Below are 18227 nucleotides of genomic sequence, written 5' to 3' on the forward strand. Positions count from 1 at the left end.
GAAAAAAGTGTTGGGGATATTACACAAAATAATAATGGAAGAACAAGGTGAATACAAAAGACAAACAAAAATAAATAACTTAGAGGCACAATATCATTTTTCTTAGACAATATTTGTCCTCACACTATTGCTGCTAAAGGGTTATCGCAAATTTATCTCCAGGATACAATCAAGATATTGGGTTTTACAAATACCAATTCTAGAGTCAACATGTTTTATAAAACCCTTCACAAAGTTTGATACCTCTTCAAACATTCAGAACAATTACTAAAAAATTCTACAGAAAATCATGTTTTACGACTTTCAATCAGTCGAAAGTTCCTTTTGATTAATCAAGTGCTCTTTTCAATCAATCAAACAAGAATTGAATAGCAATCGATTCATCCAAAGGCTCCACAATTATTTTTTTACCATTTCGATCAATCGAGCCAAAGCTTTGACTGATCGAAAATGTTTGATTTCGAATTTTCATTTAGAAAATTTTAGAACTTAGTATTTTCACTTTATGAAAAAATATTATCTAAACTCAAATATCATTATTACAACTTATTGATGTATATACCTATATATACGACAAAAAGTTCCTCCTTTAAGCATTAGGTTTAGGTACGCTGATTTTGGTTCTACAGGGAATGTGAGCTTATTCTACCAACTTGGCCGAAATATAGATTTCGATACCATTTTGTTTGCCTAGCTTGTAAGCAAATGTTAAGTTGTAAAGTTGTTTTTTTTTTGTGATAAAAGTTGTTAATTCGTTTAGTTCGGCTAAAAAACTATTTATACCTTTGAACTTTTCTAAATATATCCACTTTATTATAAAAACTAGCAGTTTACACCCATTCCATTAACATTAGTTATAATATTGCTATTTACTCTCTCAGTAGAGGGACATCAAAAGAAATGAAAGGTAGTTTAAATAAATTACTTTAACTTCATAAGTTTGACACCATGTTGTTGTCTCTTGGATTTGGACATCCCTACTTAATTGAAGGAAAATAGTAGAAAAGACTAGGGAATTGTAAATCACAAGTATTGTTCAAAGAAAACCAAGATGTTGTGAATTGAGATACAATTATTATTATCATCAATTTTATTTTTTTGGTGAGTTACAAGAAGGACACATTGAGACCGTGATATACTGATAAAATTTTCAAAGATTGGGATAACTTAGGCTAAGTAATCGAAAATTGAAGGAAGATTGCGAAAGAGAGAACAGAACTATACATCAGTAATGTAAACTCGTATTATTATCAGAAAGCCCAACAAATATTACTCAAAAAAAAAAAAAAAAAGAGAAAAAAAAGGTGCAAAACAAATATTTTCTCCACAGGTATTACCAAATCATCAAAATTTACATCAAAATAACATCACACTGCACAACCTTAACGAGCTGACACAGCAGAAGCCTCTTTTTCACTGGAAATCAATAGCTCTGATTCAGCTCCATCAGCCCTGAAAACATTATTAGCAATCTCTGGCTCTGATTCAGCTCCATCAGCTCTGAAAACCTTAGCAATCTTTTCTGTAGGGACCAAGGGAAGGTATGAGGAAACCCTGTACCCCTTCTCTGCAGTGCTACGCACTGTTTGGTTATACTTCTCAGTGCAATAAGCTGCTCCTGGTACAACAACTTGAGCCACTTGGGGGAAAAGAGGGAGCTGATTGAGTTTGTGCCAAGCTGACTTTGCGCATTGCTCAGCCTTTGGTTCATACTTGAAGTATAGTTCCTTGGCAGTTGGCTCATACTTGGTGTACACAGATTTGGCAAGTCCAGAGGCGGTGTCTACCACCCCAGCACGCTTAACTTCGGAGGCAACAGCTTGAGCAACCACTGGGGCTTTTTGAGCAGCTGAGAAGGCCTGGGAAGAAACCTGCTTGATGGTTGGGGGTACACGGCGGTCCAACCGAATCACAGACTCATCAACCTGCAATCAAGTGAGCAAGCAACAAATTACAAACGGTAAACTCATCAAGGTTTTGTTAAATATCAACCAAAAAAGAATTCTTAAGGAGGCAGCCGATAATTTATGATAAAGGCTATTCCAGAACCAGTATAAACCATATAGGATCACATCCATGAAGATTAAAGATGAGATACATCTCCTACAATTTAACTGTTATGGGGCAAACTAGGAACTTCGATATCGCTCACCATTACTCTCTGCAAATTATTTAATAAATAGAAGTATATATTTGAGATAACAGCATTCTAAATTCAAATTGAGGATGTATAAGTGTGAACATCATGTCTTTCACTACAAACAATCAGCATGGCCATTTCAGCATTGGGGCTCATATGAACAGTACATGATAAGCAAATAAGCAAATTTGTCGGTACCCATTACAATCCTAATCACACTACATGATAGTAAGACGATAAATGATTCGGTAACCAACGATAATCCTAATTGCAGTCCATGCAATAATAAGATAACAACCGATTCAATGAGAATGGATTTAGGACTAAGACTCACCTTGCGGTCCACATACTTTAGGACCTCAATAGGGACATCATGGAACTTGTCATAAACAGGTCCAACAACACCCTTCACCGTGCCCTCCACGGTCTCAACCCCAGTCTTCAGAGGACCAGACTTGTCCTTGGCATAAACATAAAGGTTGGTGAAGCACATTATGGTGTGAATTGCAGCCACCTGCACGAACTGCAGGTACTTCAGCCTTTGCTCCTCCTCAGTCTTCCACCCAAAACAAACAAAACAAAAAAATCCCATGTCAGCCTTGTAATTCATCATTGTTATTCAATAACAAAAAGGGGCAAATTATATAAATCTTGGTGTTTCTAATTTCATCAAAAACCCACACCATGTTAAAAAATTGTTGCAATTTAACGCCTCAACGAGTCTCTAAATTTTAGTATATTCTTGCCACCTTCCTCCATCTCCATCCATCCAAACATGATAAAAAGTAAGCCAAAATTCAATAAACTGTGTTTGACTTTCACAATTGCGGACATGGTAAGCTGTGTTTGACTTTCACAAAGACCCAATATTGATACCACTTTTATTAACACCCATCACAACACGCTATAACTCACTAACTCAACAATCGTGAAAGAAATTGTGAAACTTATATGGCCTGACAATAGTTGGGGCACAAAATCCTTCATGTAAAAACAGCACCTTTGATTTTTTTCAAAGTACAATTTTTAAAACCTCAAAGGTATTATAAAATAAAAGTAAGCCAATATTCAATAAACTGTGTTTTACTTTCACAATTGCCAACATCATAAGCTGTGTTTGACTTTGACATGGACCACTACTGTTACGGCTGTTATTAACACCAATCACAACCTGCTAACTCACCAACGCATGCAATCGTGAAAGAAATCCTTCATGTAAAAACTCCAACTTTTTTTCAAAGTACAAATTTTTAAAACCTCAATTCTTCTGCGTACAGGTTACAATATTTTCAAACACTCCCTATTCTTAATCACTCTTAATTTGAATCAATTGCAAACTAAACCAGTATTCATGCAATACACAATAATCTAAAACTTGATAATTTGCATAATCAATAATTTTATTGTTTTTCTATTATTTTATCGATTACAAATTCAATCCTAAACTAAAAAGACATGAAAATTCAAAATCAACATCAAAATCAAAAACCCAATTTCACAATTCTCAACCATAAATAAATAAAATAAAAAATTTGGAATCAGAGGACCGTACCATCTCTTCCTGCTGCGGTTTCAAATCTCCTTCAGCCATGATCACAGTGATTGAATTAAAGAAACACTGAATCAAAGAAATTATCAAACAAACTGATTTTGTAAAAGAACAAGCCTGTGTGCGTTTGTTTGTTTGTTTGTTTGTTAAAGAGATAGAGATACGAGGTTGTTACTTATACGGAGAGAAGAGGCACGAATCTTGGTGCGAAACGAACGAATCGGACGGCTGAGATGGTTGGCGGTGACGCAACGCGGTCTGTGTTGGCTTAAACGAAGGTGGGAACAAGTTAAGCGTTGACCCTTATCTTCGTATTTTCTTTGTGCTTCTCCCAAAAATTACTTTGGGGTTAAGTAATGCACATGCAGACATGCACATTGCACTTTGCACACGCTCGGAATTGTTCTAGAATTTTAGTTTTTAAAGAGGATCGGAAAGAGTGAGGTAAGGTAAGCGAATTGTTCTAGAATTTGAGAGCGTTTAAATTTTAGGGTGTGACTTTTGTCTAGTGAAAGTTTTTACTGAACATGTTAGATAGTGAACACGTGTCCACTCTTAGACACATGTTCGAATCTGGATATGTTCAATGAAAATTTTCGCTGGACAGAAGCCTTACCCTAAGTTTTATATTTTAAAATTTAAATTTTACTCTTTGAAGTTTAAATTTTACATTTAACGTTTCAAGAGCACCCTATAATTTGAAGGTGTTTAAATTTTACACTATAAAATTTTAGAATTTAAATTTTATCTCTTAAAATTCTATTATGTTTGCATTAATAGCCTCCATATTTTCTGTTAAGGAGATAAAATTTAAATTCTGAAAGTTTAGAGTGTAGAATCTAAACACCCTTAAACTTTAGAGTAAAATCCAAATTTTAAAAATTTAGAATATAAAATCTAAACATTCTCAAATTTCAATAAATAAAATCTAAATTTTGAAATTTCATAGTGTAAAATTCAAGCACTCTCAAATTTTAGGGTATAGTTTGTAATTTAGCCTCAACAAAATTTGTATGGATTAATTGAAAATGACAAAGATATTACCAATTTTGCAATTAAAATAACTTGCACCATGATGGCACCCATATATAAATGATGAAGGCGATCTGTGCCATTTTAACAATATGACAATGAACGCGAACTGTATACAAATAGGTTCTTTCTACTCATTAAAAAAAAAAAAAGTCCTTGAAATACATGGTCATGTCAATACAACGACTTTGAGTTTCAGAAAAAGTATAGATAATATGTGTTGCAGAAATTAAGCAACACAACACCACAAATCATTAATTTATAAGATTTTTGTAATAAAATGTGTGAGACAAATTTATAAGATTTTTGTAATAAAATGTGTGAGACAATTTTTTCATTGTGTGTTTTATTGTGGAGAATTTTAAAACTTGAGAGTTAAAAATACTAAAGAGTTTAAATTATATGTATCAAATGTGCCCTAATGGTACTAATTAACTTGATTCATAAATTATATAACCCAACTAATAATTTCCAAAAAGTATAATATTATTGTTTTGGATTTAGATATGTTTACAATTTAATTCTATAATTTTTTTTTCATTTTAGTCTTAACTTTTTAATTTTATTTATTTCGTCTACTCCTGTCCAACCTCACCATTTATTTTCCAAAAGACAATGTGGTTTTGATGAAATTAACGGTGGAAATTGGACAAAAGGACTACATAAAAAATTAATTTTAGCTAACAATAGAAAGGAAAATAAATAAAGAAAGAAAAAGATAGTTGTTAATAACCAAATTTATAAATTTGCTTGATGATAGAAAATCTATATGTATATTAATAGGTAAAACTTAGAGAAAGTCCAATTAAAATTTCAAATTAGAATACAATTTTACATTATGTGTTCTAAATTATTTATTTTTAGAGAGAATTTTATACTCTTATTTCCTAATTTTAGTATCAAATGTGAGACCACATTATAAATATTCATTCTAGTGAGTTATTGAGTTTAAAAACCAAAGAATCTAGAATAAATGAATTGTTAAAAAAATGCTTCACAATAACAAAAATTAAGAATTAATAAAAAAATGAAAAATAAATAAATAAACATAGACAACTTACATTTTATACCTAATAATATTCTTACAAAACTTTGTAAAAAGTTAACATAATATAAAAATGGCTATCAATAGTATTTAAATTATATATATAGGAATTATATTATGCATCTTATTGTAAATTTTTAAATGTATCTATGTATACGCATGGGGTTACAAACTAATAGTGCACTAAAGCATTAGACGCAAACCAAGTTTGCTCAATAACTCTTTAAGGCCAATCAACACAGACATGGGATTGGGAAGCATTAAATCTTTGTTTAGTTGCAACCAATAGAAAAAAGGAAGGAAAAAAAAACATGAATAAGGGAAAAGAAAAGAAAGGAAAACACTTCTCTAATGTATATTTGGAAACAAGAAGAGAAAGAGAGCAAAAAAGAAGAAGAGAAGAATTACTATGCTTTACTTAGTGATTTGTAAAGAGAAAAGAAATGATAAAGTTTAGCTATAGAATTTGTTGTAATTTAAAGTTACAACCTTATTCAATAAAATAAATACTATTACATATTTTGAAAATCTAACCGTTGAATTGCATGTTCTTTATGCTCTTATTACATATGTCAAATTTTGTGTCAATTAGATATTATTTACTATATGATTAGGAAGCTTATATTTTATGCATAATTTAAACTATAAAAACTTGCAATTTAAACAATTTATTGATGACATAGCTATTGATATTTAATTTTCTAGAAATGTTGCAAGCATTGAAGATATAAAGAGATGTAGTCCAATGGCAGATTTGTCAAAATTTATTTCTATTAAAAAAATATTGAATACAATCAATTTTGTAACTAAATTTTGTCTCAAAAAAATAAGAAAAAAATATATATACTTTTTTACTTCTATTCTCACATGAATTTGAGAGTAATGAACTTAAAATCTTGAACAAAAAGGTAAATTTCTTAACATGAAAAGTCAAGGTGTAAGTTTTAAAATTTTATTATTTCTCTTTTACCTTCAATTCCGCCCAAATTGGGCAGATAGCTAAAAACGGGCCTAGCAAATTGTGTATCCACATTTTTCTTTTCTCCCTTATTAGAAACTAAACCAAAGAAATGACACGACTTCCTTTCATTTCTCTTCTTTTGATCTTTTTCCTCCCTTTCACCATTTTCCAAACATAGCGCAAATGTGCTTCCATGATTTACTATTGTTACCACATCCACAATTGTCATGTAGTTAAAAATCAAATAACTATATCTAAATGACGTGCCACTAGGATTAAATATAAACCAAGCTACATGTCACAACAACTGTAACACATTGAATGCTTAAAACTCTCTAGATTTATTTCCATAGAAAGAACGCCTCCTAATTTTAGTATAAGAGACACTTAGCTTGACACCATACCGATGTGCTCTAATTTTATTTTGGGTAAATTGCAAGTTACACTCTTAAAGTCCAGGAGTGTTCGAATTTTATAACTTAAAATTTCAAATTTTGAATTTTACTTCTTGAAGTTTGATTTTGATTTTGATTTTAAATTTTAGAGGTGTTTGGATTTTACTCTTTAAAGTTTGGAAGTGTTTGAATTTTACACTCTAAAGTTTTAGAATTTAAGAGTGTACAATCTAAACATTTCCAAACTTTAAGGAGTATAATCCAAATTCTAAAATGTCAGGGTATAAAATTCAAATACTCCAATTAGGGGGTAAAATCTAAATTCTGAAATTTCATTATGGAAAATCTAAACACCCTAATTTTAGGGGTGCAATATACCCTTTTATTTTTTTGGATATGTGTTTATCGTCTACGTCAGCCATACAATTGTATTGCTCCATCAATTCCCTTGGTAAAAAATGAAGTCCTAAAATTGTGGGTAATATAAACTCATACACTTGTTAAAATGGGAAGATCTGTTCATTGTGTAGTTTATTTAATCATAGCGAAAAAAAAAAAGAAAAAAAAAATTATGAGAGAAAGAAGAAAAATTAAAATTCTGTTGTTAATACGAGCTGTATGAATGGGCGATGATTTTTTTTTTTTTATGCTTGGTCTCGTTGTCTCTGTTTATCGGTGGCTGTACAGACATGATGAACATGTACTTTTTTTTTGTTGGTACTTTCTTATTTTTGAACTCTTAAATGATTCCAATTTTAATGTTGAACTATTTGTTTCAATTCAATTCCATTTTGTTGGCCACTTTCATCAGAGAAGTTGTTACAACTATCATTATCACTTCAAGCAAATGCAGATGCAGATGCTAAACACACCAACTATAAGAGGAATAGTATTCTTGGAATGAAGAAGAGGACAGCAAACTCCTTCAGATAGTAGTCCATTAGGTCAATGGGATCTTGCCTGTGTTTGGGTGGGCCTATGTATTGAGGCCCATGCAATTTGGGCACCATGCACAAGAATTACTGTTTCACTAGAATTGCATTGTAAATGGCTATGGATTAAGGCCCAGCACCTCAAAAAATTTACTGGTTGTCATGAGAAACTCAAAAATAGTGCAATCTGACCTCAAAGAGACTGGTTGTGAAATCTTTACTTCTTGGGTTTGGCCATCTAATATTCTAGACTTTTAGTGCATTGGGTCTGATATGAAAATGACACATGTCAAACTCATATTCTGTTTTCATATTATCTCATATTTGGTTCAATGAATTAACATTGAATGGAAGCCTTGTCATTTTTCTTTATAACTCTATGGACTCTATGGACCTGGAAAGGAATGGTGGTTGACCTCAAAGAGACTAGTTGTGAAATCTTTACTTCTTGGGTTTGGCCATCCAATATTCTAGACTTTTAGTGCATTGGGTCTGATATGAAAATGACACATGTCAAACTTGTATTATGTTTTTATTTTATCTCATATTTGGTTCAGTGAATTAACATTGAATGGAAGCCTTGTCATTTTATATATAACTCTATGGACTCTATGGACCTCGAAAGGAATGGTGGTTGACCTTAAAGAGAGTAATTGTGGAATATTTACTTCTTCGATTTAGCCATCCAATGTTCTAGTGCAATGTGACCTCAAAGAGAGTGATTGTAGAATCTTTATTTTTTTGATTGTGGACTTTAGTGCAATCTGACCTCAAAAAAAGTAATTGTGGGATCTTTACTCCTTTGATTTGGCCATCCAATGTTCTAGTGCATTGGACCTAATACAAAAATGACACATCAAACTTCTATTCTATTCTCATATTATCTCATAGTTGGTTTAATGAATTAACATTATTGAATGAAAGCCTTGCCATTTTCTTTATAACTCTATAGACTCTATAGACCTGGAAAGGAATGGTGGTTGATCTCAAAGAGAGTAATTGTGGAATCTTTACTTCTTCGATTTGGTCATCCAATGTTCAAGTGCAATCTGACGTCAAAGAGAGTGATTGTTGCATCTTTACTTCTTCGATTGTGGACTCTAGTGCAATCTGACCTCAAAGAGAGTAATTGTGGTATCTTTACTCCTTTGATCTAGTCATCCAATATTCTAATACATTGGACCTAATATGAAAATGACACATGTCAAACTTGTATTTTGTTATCATATTATCTTATATTTGGTTAAATGAATTAACATTGAATGGAAGCTTTGCCCCTTTCTTTTTTCTCCTTTTTAACTCTATGGACCTAGAAAGTAACGGTGGTTGATGGATGATAAATAATCTTTATTAATTTGAAATTTGGAAATGGTCCACATTTAAGGACTCAACCCTAGAAGGCTAGAACTATAGTCAGTCCGCATTCGCCCTCCAAGAGCTGTTGCAAACCAAAAATTTCCACAACTCAGTTTGAAATCCTTCAAAGATTACGGCTCTCTTACACATGTAAACGCAATGCTGGTCAAATAATAATCATTTTAAAATACGATGTGTCCTTTTTGGTTCACATTATTTGATGGACCTTTATTCCTTACCATTCATAAAGTCACCATCTTACACATATAATAATAACCCACTTTCTCACTGTCACTGTTACTGGTTGAAAAAAGTGAATCAAGATGTTACCTTAAGGATATCTTCCAAATCTTTTACAAAAGAAGAAAGAGATACCTCAACAGATGAAAAAGGCTAATCATGGAGGGTCCCATGTCCCTTGCATAAAATTGTGTATGTCAAAGTGGACCACACCATGGGTTATAAATTATAATAATTTGGTGAATGTTAGGGTGTCAAGGACCCCATCAGTAAAATCAAAACCAAAATGCACCAAGAAATTTTGAACTCTGATTCCATTAGATTATTGGGAAGTCTGAAAAATGATCTACAGGGAACTCATGGCTCTGCAACTAGGCAATTGTTTTTGAATTATACAATCATACACCTCACGTGGATGACTTAAATGTGTCACAAATTTCAATTGGACAGCAAAAAAAGATTCTACCTTAACCAGTTGGACTATGATAAATGCTATGCTCTTGGTAGGTGGATTGAGCATCCATAGACTTTGGTTGGTGTACAATGGGTGATGGAGACACATTTTATTTTTCACCTTATTAATACAATTGAAGATGTCCAACTCATAGCTTTATTTTCTTGCTTCTTTCCTTGAGTTTCTAAAATGGTTCTATATGATCTTTTTTAGTTTCAATTGTGTTGTATTTGTCTCACCTACAATGTGTGAGATTCACGGATCACAACACATAAAAAGTACTAGATACCCTTCATTGCTTTTGTACCAATCAAAATTAGAAGGCTGTATCTATTTACAATTGGCAATTCATAGTCAAAATATATCTTTCTCCATTAAGCGAAGTTCTGGATCTAACTTCACAAATAGAGGTGGAACACCACCAAACCAAATGATCATAGGCATTCATAGTGAAAAAGTTTAACACAAATAATTGTCATATTCTTCCAGAATTTTTGCAATTGCTTTGTTTTCATAATGAAGTGAATTTCCTTCACTCAAGCACGCTTGGCTTTGCTCTTAAGCTTTGTACTTAAGCTCAATTGCCTTAAACTTTGAAATATTATGCTCATTAGTAGAATAATATAATCGTTTGCTTGATCTATCATTATGAATGATTTATTATCAAGACAACAGGAGCTCTTAATTACCATTAAAGACATGAAGGGCACATACAAGATCAAGTTCTACATTAACTAAAGCATTAGTGTAGAGCATGAAATACCGAGCACATGATGCAAAAGAATGAAAAAAAAAAAAATGCAACAAATTATATGCCACTTAAAAAATTTATTCACAAAAACAGTGCTCTCAAGAATTAAATTAATGCATAAACAAAATATTCAAGGGAGCTAATTGCTAATTGTTTAAATAACCTCTAAATTTTAAGTGGCAAACAACATGTAGCCCTTCTTTATCCCCTTTAACCCTTTACCCTGTATCTTTGCCAAAGATCTCATATTCAAAAGATTTCATTGTGTTCACATGATTTCAAATTTGCTGGCACAGTACCATTATGAATCATAATTTTGTACTACAAAATAGAGACCAATAGTATTCTCAAGTATCTGGTTTGGTACTAAGTACTTTTGAAATACCCTTCTATATTCTTTAATACACATCTTTTTTTTTTTGGTAAACTTTAATACACATCTTTGATGTCATGTCATTACAACTCATGGATTCTCTACTTTTTTCTGTGACTAGTACTTTTCCTGTTACTTTATTTTCTTCATTTCTTTCCTACTCTTTTCTATGTTGCACCTTTTTCTTCACTGAGGAAAAAGTAAAAAGGAAGCTAGGAATCAAATTTAAAAAGAAAAAAAAAAAGAGGGCTCCCAAACTATCAAAATCCCACCAAACACAAGTCCCAATAGAATTCAAAATTTAGACCTAAATCATAATCATAAAAATAAAAATAACAGAAGCCATATGAAGAGTAACAACCAAGAAGCAAGAAGACAATATTTTCAACAAATAATTGGTGAAAGGAAAGGGAAAACAAGTTAATAAAAATTGTTTAAATTATGCCACATCAATACACATCTAATTCCTGAATAAACAGTAACTTCCTTTCTTTTTCTGCCAAGTACAATATACAAAAATAGTAAATAAATATCATGAACCCTTTTATAGAAAATAGTAATGTCGGTGAGTATAAACAATCCCAACAAACCAACTCAAATATTAACCAGAAACAAATATACAAAAAATCCAAATTATTCCTAAGAGCCAATGCATGACAAACAAAACCACAAACCATAATAAGTATAAATTATACTAAAATCACAAAGCCCAACATTTCAAAACCAATTACAGCTAAAGCCTAAAGCACAGATCTTTCATCCAAAATAACCAAATAAGCAGAGGAAAGGAACAAAACCCATGAACCATAACACAAAATCATGGACAAAATAAAAATAAAAATAAAAGTCTAGATAGATCTTATGAGAAAGACTTGTACAGAGACATATTCCAAATATATAATTATAACAACAATAACAACAACAACAATAATGATCCATCACCACCAATCCCAATCTCTTTCGTTTTCTTCATGTATAACAATTAATCAAACCCCATCTTAAAAATAAAAATAAAAATAAAAAACCAAAAAAAGAAGAAATTAAACAAATTAACCCCTGCACCTTGTAATGGCGCTGCAGCCACGGCTGTAAGGGTTGGACTGAGAGCCAGCTTGGCAGTTGTAGTAGGAGGTCCCACGCTTAGAGCAAGGCACAGTGTTCCTCTGAAGCGCACCGTAGCTGATGTAGCTGCTGGTGGCTAGAATGCGCCGGCTGATCTCAGAGTCCAGGTCAAACTCTTCCTCTCCTAACCCACCAGCATTCATGCACTCAGCTATGGTGCCCTTGCAAGCTGATCTTGTTGTTGTTGTGGCTGTGGGTATCCAACCCAAGTGTGACCCACCACTTGCATGGACGGTGGATGATGATGATGAGGTGAGGATCAAGATCATCATGACCACTGCACAGATCCCAAGTATGGTTGATGATGAAGAATAGAAAAAGCTAGCCATTGTTTTTTGATGAGCAAGAACAAGAACAAGAATAAGCTTCTCGCTTCTTCTTTTTCTTTTGTTGGGTTCTTTGGTTTTTCTTGGACTGGTTGCTTTCTCTCTCTCTCTCTTCCTTGTGGCTGTGTTATTCTATGGCTATTTCTTTTGTTGTTTTCTTCTCAACTTGAGCTTTAGGACATCTAATGAGATACTACAGATAGTTTGTGAAGTTAAAGGGACTTATAACTGGCATTGAGTGAACAAATGGGATTGGTTTTAGCTGTTATTTACAGTTATGCCATTTGATTGTTCCTAAAACAAAGAAAAGAAATCCTAAAGTTTTTAAGAGCTTAATAAATTATTAAATCTTATAATTTAAAAAGTAATGAATTAAATAAGTTTTATTTAAGTGGAACTTCATTATATAATAATTAGCAATTTAATATAGGCTTAGGGTTTGCTTTGTTACATTTTTAGACCTTTGGGTTTAATTTGTTATTGTTAGATTGTTTAAACCTTGGTTAATTGATATCAACCAAATTAATCCAATTCAATTAATTAATCAATTATGATCTTGGGTTCAGGATCAACTAAACAATGCACGTAACTAATATTGTAATAATGAGTAGTAGAAAACTAAATGAGACAACAATATAATTACGAAAGAAAACCCTCTAGAAATGCTTACTTTCAATTGAAGAATCCACTATTAAATTGAAATTTACAAATAGAATTACTTAATCTTAATTTGCTATCTCTAGTAAAACTTACTATCATAATCCTATGAAACTTCAACCCAGTTGAACTCTTCCATATTGAATTTTTTTTAGCACAAACACTCCAGTTTGTGACTTCAAATTCCAACTTGAAGGTTCTCATATCCTCAAAAAAGAAAAAAAAGAAAAAGAAAAAAAACCCTGAAGGTTCCCATAGCAACAACTTGTTTGTGTGTAAGATGTAGCAGTTTTCAACTGATCACCAAACTTAAAATCTTTAGTGTATTTGGTGACAGAGAGATTCACTTGGCATATAACCCTAGGTGCATATTATAAGCATCAAACTTTCTCCTTAATCTCTTTTAAAGTTAACGTAAGTGGTCCTTGAATATGTTGAATGTGCAGGGCACAATTCACAAATACTAAAGCCAAAGTTGATCACAAGCTTGAATTTAGAATTTCGTAATCTTGAAGTTTGATTGGTCAAGTAGTGTTAAGCATGTAAGCGTTAAGCATGTAAGCGAGCTTAAGTGAAACTCAATTGGTCAATTGTATTCAAGCTAACAACAATTGCAGTTTTCATAAGCAGTTTTTGAAGTAATTTTCTGATCTTGATCTTTATATACAACTCTTAGACACATAAGAATTACATATTTACTTAAGAACAAGTACAATTGGACAATATTTTGACATGATTTACCAACACTAACAATACCTGACCCTAACAGTTACTCTTCAAACTATAAAGTTTAATTTGCTATGCCTCTATGCATGATTTAAAATATCATTTTTACAATGGATGATATGAGTGCGTTTGGCTAGCTTATATTTTGATAATTTATTATTTGCTTAAATTAATTTACAAGTGGCCAAAATAGAAGCTAGTTAAACACATATAATAAAAGTGATATCAATAATATGTTTATCTAAAAATGATGTTACTTCAATAATAATTTATCACCTTACAAAATGGTATGAAAATGTCAAGCAATTAATTTATACCCCTTTACTCTTCTCAATGTGAAAAAAGTGATCTTGAGAAAGCAGCCATTTAGCTAAATCTGTAGCTGAAGTTGAAAATGATTGAATTTAAAATATGCAGTAGTGGAAGAATTATATTAACATAGTATGATGAGTGATGACTACTTCTTGGTCTTTACCTTCTAGAATTTGACCTTTTCACTTTAGTAAGTATTATTGGGAATGATTAATTTAAGCACTAGTGGTTTTCTTTGGGTGGAAAAATTGTGCTATATAGTTGGTAAAGTGGATAGTGGTAGTAGAACAAGTAATTTTCAAAAGGATACCAAATTTCAGCAATGATGTTGAAAGATGATCCAACATTGCATCTGGTTAATATTCGTCTTCGACAAAATTATTTAAGAGAGTGACAAATTAGCAATCTAATTAATAAAATAGTTACAAATACCAAATAACCAGTGAGTTAGAATAGGAGGGCCTCCAAGAGAAGGCTAATTAAGGCATATACTAGTATAAAATAAGGTTTAGCATAGGCATACTAATATATATTATCTCAAAATTCCTGTTGTTAAGTGGAAATTTTTGTTTTACCATGAAAAAATTATAGGTTGAAGACTCACCCCCTAACTTGTAAAAGCGCAAAAAAAAGGGTTTTCTTTTGATGTTTTCTTCAAAGACTCAAAAAAGAAAGAGTTGAAAATGGAAGCGGTTGGAAGAGAAGTTTCTATGGACATAGATATAAAAATATTATTACTGTATTTGTGACTCGAAGATGTAAATGAAAGATACACACTACTAAAATTATTTCATGCATTGACATTTTCCACACAATATAAAAATACCCAATTTCTTTTGGACCTAAACTAAAGACAATTTGTGGGTGAAATGTGAATGATTTTCTAATAAGGTTAGGTAAATACCATAAAAAAAATTCTATGAATTGAATTTTTCAAACCTTTCACATAATGTGAATGGCAACATTGTAGTAAAATTGAAAACCATATGCATTCTCATAATTGGACCAAAGCTTACATATAGAATGTGTTTGGATTCAAGGCTGCGTTTTGCGTTTTGCGTTTCAAGCTTTTTTTTTTTTTTTTTTTTTTCCAAGCCGCAGATGTTGACCAGTCTTCCGTGAACAGTGTATTCGTGCACTGTTCACGGACCCACAAATTTCACTTTTCAGCCACTTTTTCATTAAAAATGGGTCCCGCGGTACTATTTACACATTTTAAAATTATTTTGCTACAGTGTTTTCAGTTTTCAGTTTTCAGTTTTCAGCAATAAGTTCTATCCAAACGGACCCATATATATGGTTGACTGGTTGTCTCTTTCTTCAACATTAGGTATGAAAAGAGAAAAGGATAGTCAGAGAGAGAAAATAATTTTTTTTTAAAATTAAAAAAAAAAGAGAAGAAGGAAGAGACGGCATCTAGGGTTTAGCCCTATTCTCAACTCCCAAGTCCGTCCAAGAATCTCTTAACCGAAACACGTTCTCTTTTCTCCTTACGTGGCCTAGTTAATCTATATTCCTATAATTCCGTTAACGTTAATTAATGCGCCATTACCATTTGTTGATGACCTTTATTTATACTTTTGTATTATCTCACTGTTTTTAACGGGAAAAAGAAAAACAAAAGGGGGTAAGGTTTTGAATAGTACGCATTCAGCATTAATATTAATGCAGTATGATTTTTTTTTTTTTAAGAAACAAACACATGCACATAAGAGAGAGAAAAATGAGTTATAACACAAAGGTATATCACAACTTCATTTAAAAGCTATAATAACTTTTAAGAGAGAGTAAGACAAATTATATTACACTCTATTAAGCAACATGAGACAATTACCTAATTTAGTATGATTTTATATATCTAATTTCTCTCAATTAGTAGGTTTTTATAATTTATTATTATTATTTGCTTACAACAAGTTTAACTCAGGGAGGTAGAATTTGAGATTCCTATTATTTCTTTATAGAAGGACCAAATAATAAATTGTTATAAGATTTTTTACTTACATAATTATTTTTAAAAGAAATAGACTGAAGAAAGAAATTAAAATTGGATTTTTTTTTGAGAAACAAAATTGGATATTTAAAATATAGTACCATAATAAATTATTACTTATTCCTAAAATTTAAATAATTGTTTTTATAGTAACTATGCAAATAAATCCAACCACAGATATCATATGGATGATTTTTTTTTTTTTTTTTTTGAGTTTGACAACTCATAAGCCAAAAGCCACAAAAGAATGTTGATTAAGATAAGTCATTGAAAAGTAAGAAGAGTGACATGTTTGATGATTTTTTTTCCTTCCGAAGTCCTAATTCAATAATAGGCATTATTCCATAACAGAGTCTTTTATCTCAACTAATACTTTTTATGTTTTTAACAAAAGCATTTAGAGTTTAAATCTTCGACCCCCATTATAATTATTGAATTTATCCAAAAATAAAAATAAAACATTGTTCTACAAGTGAACATGCATAATTATAAAGAGAAGTGTCCTCCTTAAAAGTTTTGCTTCTTTAAAAAATAATTGTTTTGCATTTTCTTTGCATGAAATTTTTAATATGCGTGTTAAGAATATAAATAATATGTAATTTAACAGTTAAATTTTTAAATTATATTAATTTTTTTTAGTAAGAGTTGTAGTTTTTGGCTGCTACAAGCCCACAACCAAGTTTGTAATCAAATTTTATTTTTGGTACAAACATGCATAATTCATGTGATATTTTATCTTCTAATTAACATTGAAAATTGTATAAAGCCTAGTGCTTTAATTGGTACTTACTTGTTTTTCTAACAAAAATGTTTATAGATTAAATTTTCCTGTTACTCACAATAAAAATTGAATATATATATATATATATATATATATATATATATATATATATATATATATATATATATATTTATTGTCTTTTGGGTTCTTCAAACATATTCTCCATGTACATGAGAATTTATTATCTAAATAAAGTTAGTGCTTGAAGAGCAAATCAAATGAACAAGACAACGGCTAGATCCTTCTCAAAAAATAAAAAATAAAAGACAACGGCTAGATAAAATTTACTTTAACGGTGTCAATGTAATGTGGACGACCGTCGCCGTTAAAACATGTGGGACCAATCACAGATCGCTAGGGCGGTGTTTGCGCGTCCCAAAACCTACCCTCCCTTCAATCCAGCTGTCTGTGACTCTCTTTTAGCAATTCTTTTTTCTTATAAAAATGGTTACTTTACTTACTTTATTTATATAAAAATTATTATAGAGGAAAATTTTTTTTTCTCTTTTCTCGTGAATCTTCTCCCATCATTTTTTCCATCTTATAAAATTCTTAAAATCACAAAATTAAATTGAGAATGGTATTTTTTTTTTCTTTTAAATTTATTTTGTTGAAATTATTTTTGGTCGAGGATATTTTGGCTTCCAGTTCTAGATATGGCCACCCATTCCTATTATGAGATGTTTAAGGTTATTTAATTTATGCCTATTATTAACAAGCTATGAACATCACATAACATTCTTTGGGCTCGCGATCGATGATTGCAACTTGCATTTTTTTTTTTATTGGTTGGAGCAACTTGCAAGTGTTTGGTGTAAAAGGCTAACGTCACGAGAAATTTCACACTTGCCTAACTAGTATGATGTGATTTGTATATATTAAGGGCTTGTTTGGTAAGAGATTTTTAGTAACATTATTTAAGTTTTGTGAAAATATGTATTGTGGTGTTTAAAGAAGAGTTTTTGTTGTTTAAATACTGTTACCAAATGGAGCCTAAATTGGCATTAATTGGATTTTTATACAAAAGTGGCGCTACTTCAATTGTAACTTACCATTTAATAAATTGTGAAAATAGTTTTTTC

The 18227-nt window shown here is 31.2% G+C and overlaps 2 protein-coding genes across 2 annotated transcripts; both read right to left on the bottom strand.

The window, feature by feature from the left end:
- Nucleotides 1-1223: 1223 nt before the first annotated feature.
- On the bottom strand, nucleotides 1224-4083 carry LOC142630031 (REF/SRPP-like protein At3g05500). The gene is made up of 3 exons (XM_075804085.1): nucleotides 3693-4083; nucleotides 2475-2696; nucleotides 1224-1925 (listed from the first exon to the last, which is right to left on the bottom strand). The coding sequence occupies exons 1-3, from the start codon at nucleotides 3729-3731 to the stop codon at nucleotides 1383-1385; spliced, it is 804 nt and encodes a 267-aa protein (XP_075660200.1). The 5' UTR covers nucleotides 3732-4083; the 3' UTR covers nucleotides 1224-1382.
- Nucleotides 4084-12277: 8194 nt separating this feature from the next.
- Nucleotides 12278-12679, bottom strand: LOC142628445 (protein RALF-like 33). Its single transcript, XM_075802551.1, has one exon. It carries the CDS (start codon nucleotides 12677-12679, stop codon nucleotides 12278-12280), a length of 402 nt encoding a protein of 133 aa, XP_075658666.1.
- Between the last annotated feature and the right edge of the window lie 5548 nt (nucleotides 12680-18227).

Source organism: Castanea sativa, chromosome 3 (assembly GCF_040712315.1).
Source record: "Castanea sativa cultivar Marrone di Chiusa Pesio chromosome 3, ASM4071231v1".
NCBI lineage: Eukaryota > Viridiplantae > Streptophyta > Magnoliopsida > Fagales > Fagaceae > Castanea > Castanea sativa.

Coding starts and splice junctions, on each gene's coding strand:
- LOC142630031 (XM_075804085.1), bottom strand. CDS start 3,731: ATGGCTGAAGGAGATTTGAAACCGCAGCAGGAAGAGATG. Junction 2,697..3,692: donor AACCGCAGCAGGAAGAGATG/GTACGGTCCTCT, acceptor TTTGGGTGGAAG/ACTGAGGAGGAGCAAAGGCT. Junction 1,926..2,474: donor TAAAGTATGTGGACCGCAAG/GTGAGTCTTAGT, acceptor ACTTGATTGCAG/GTTGATGAGTCTGTGATTCG.
- LOC142628445 (XM_075802551.1), bottom strand. CDS start 12,679: ATGGCTAGCTTTTTCTATTCTTCATCATCAACCATACTTGGGATCTGT.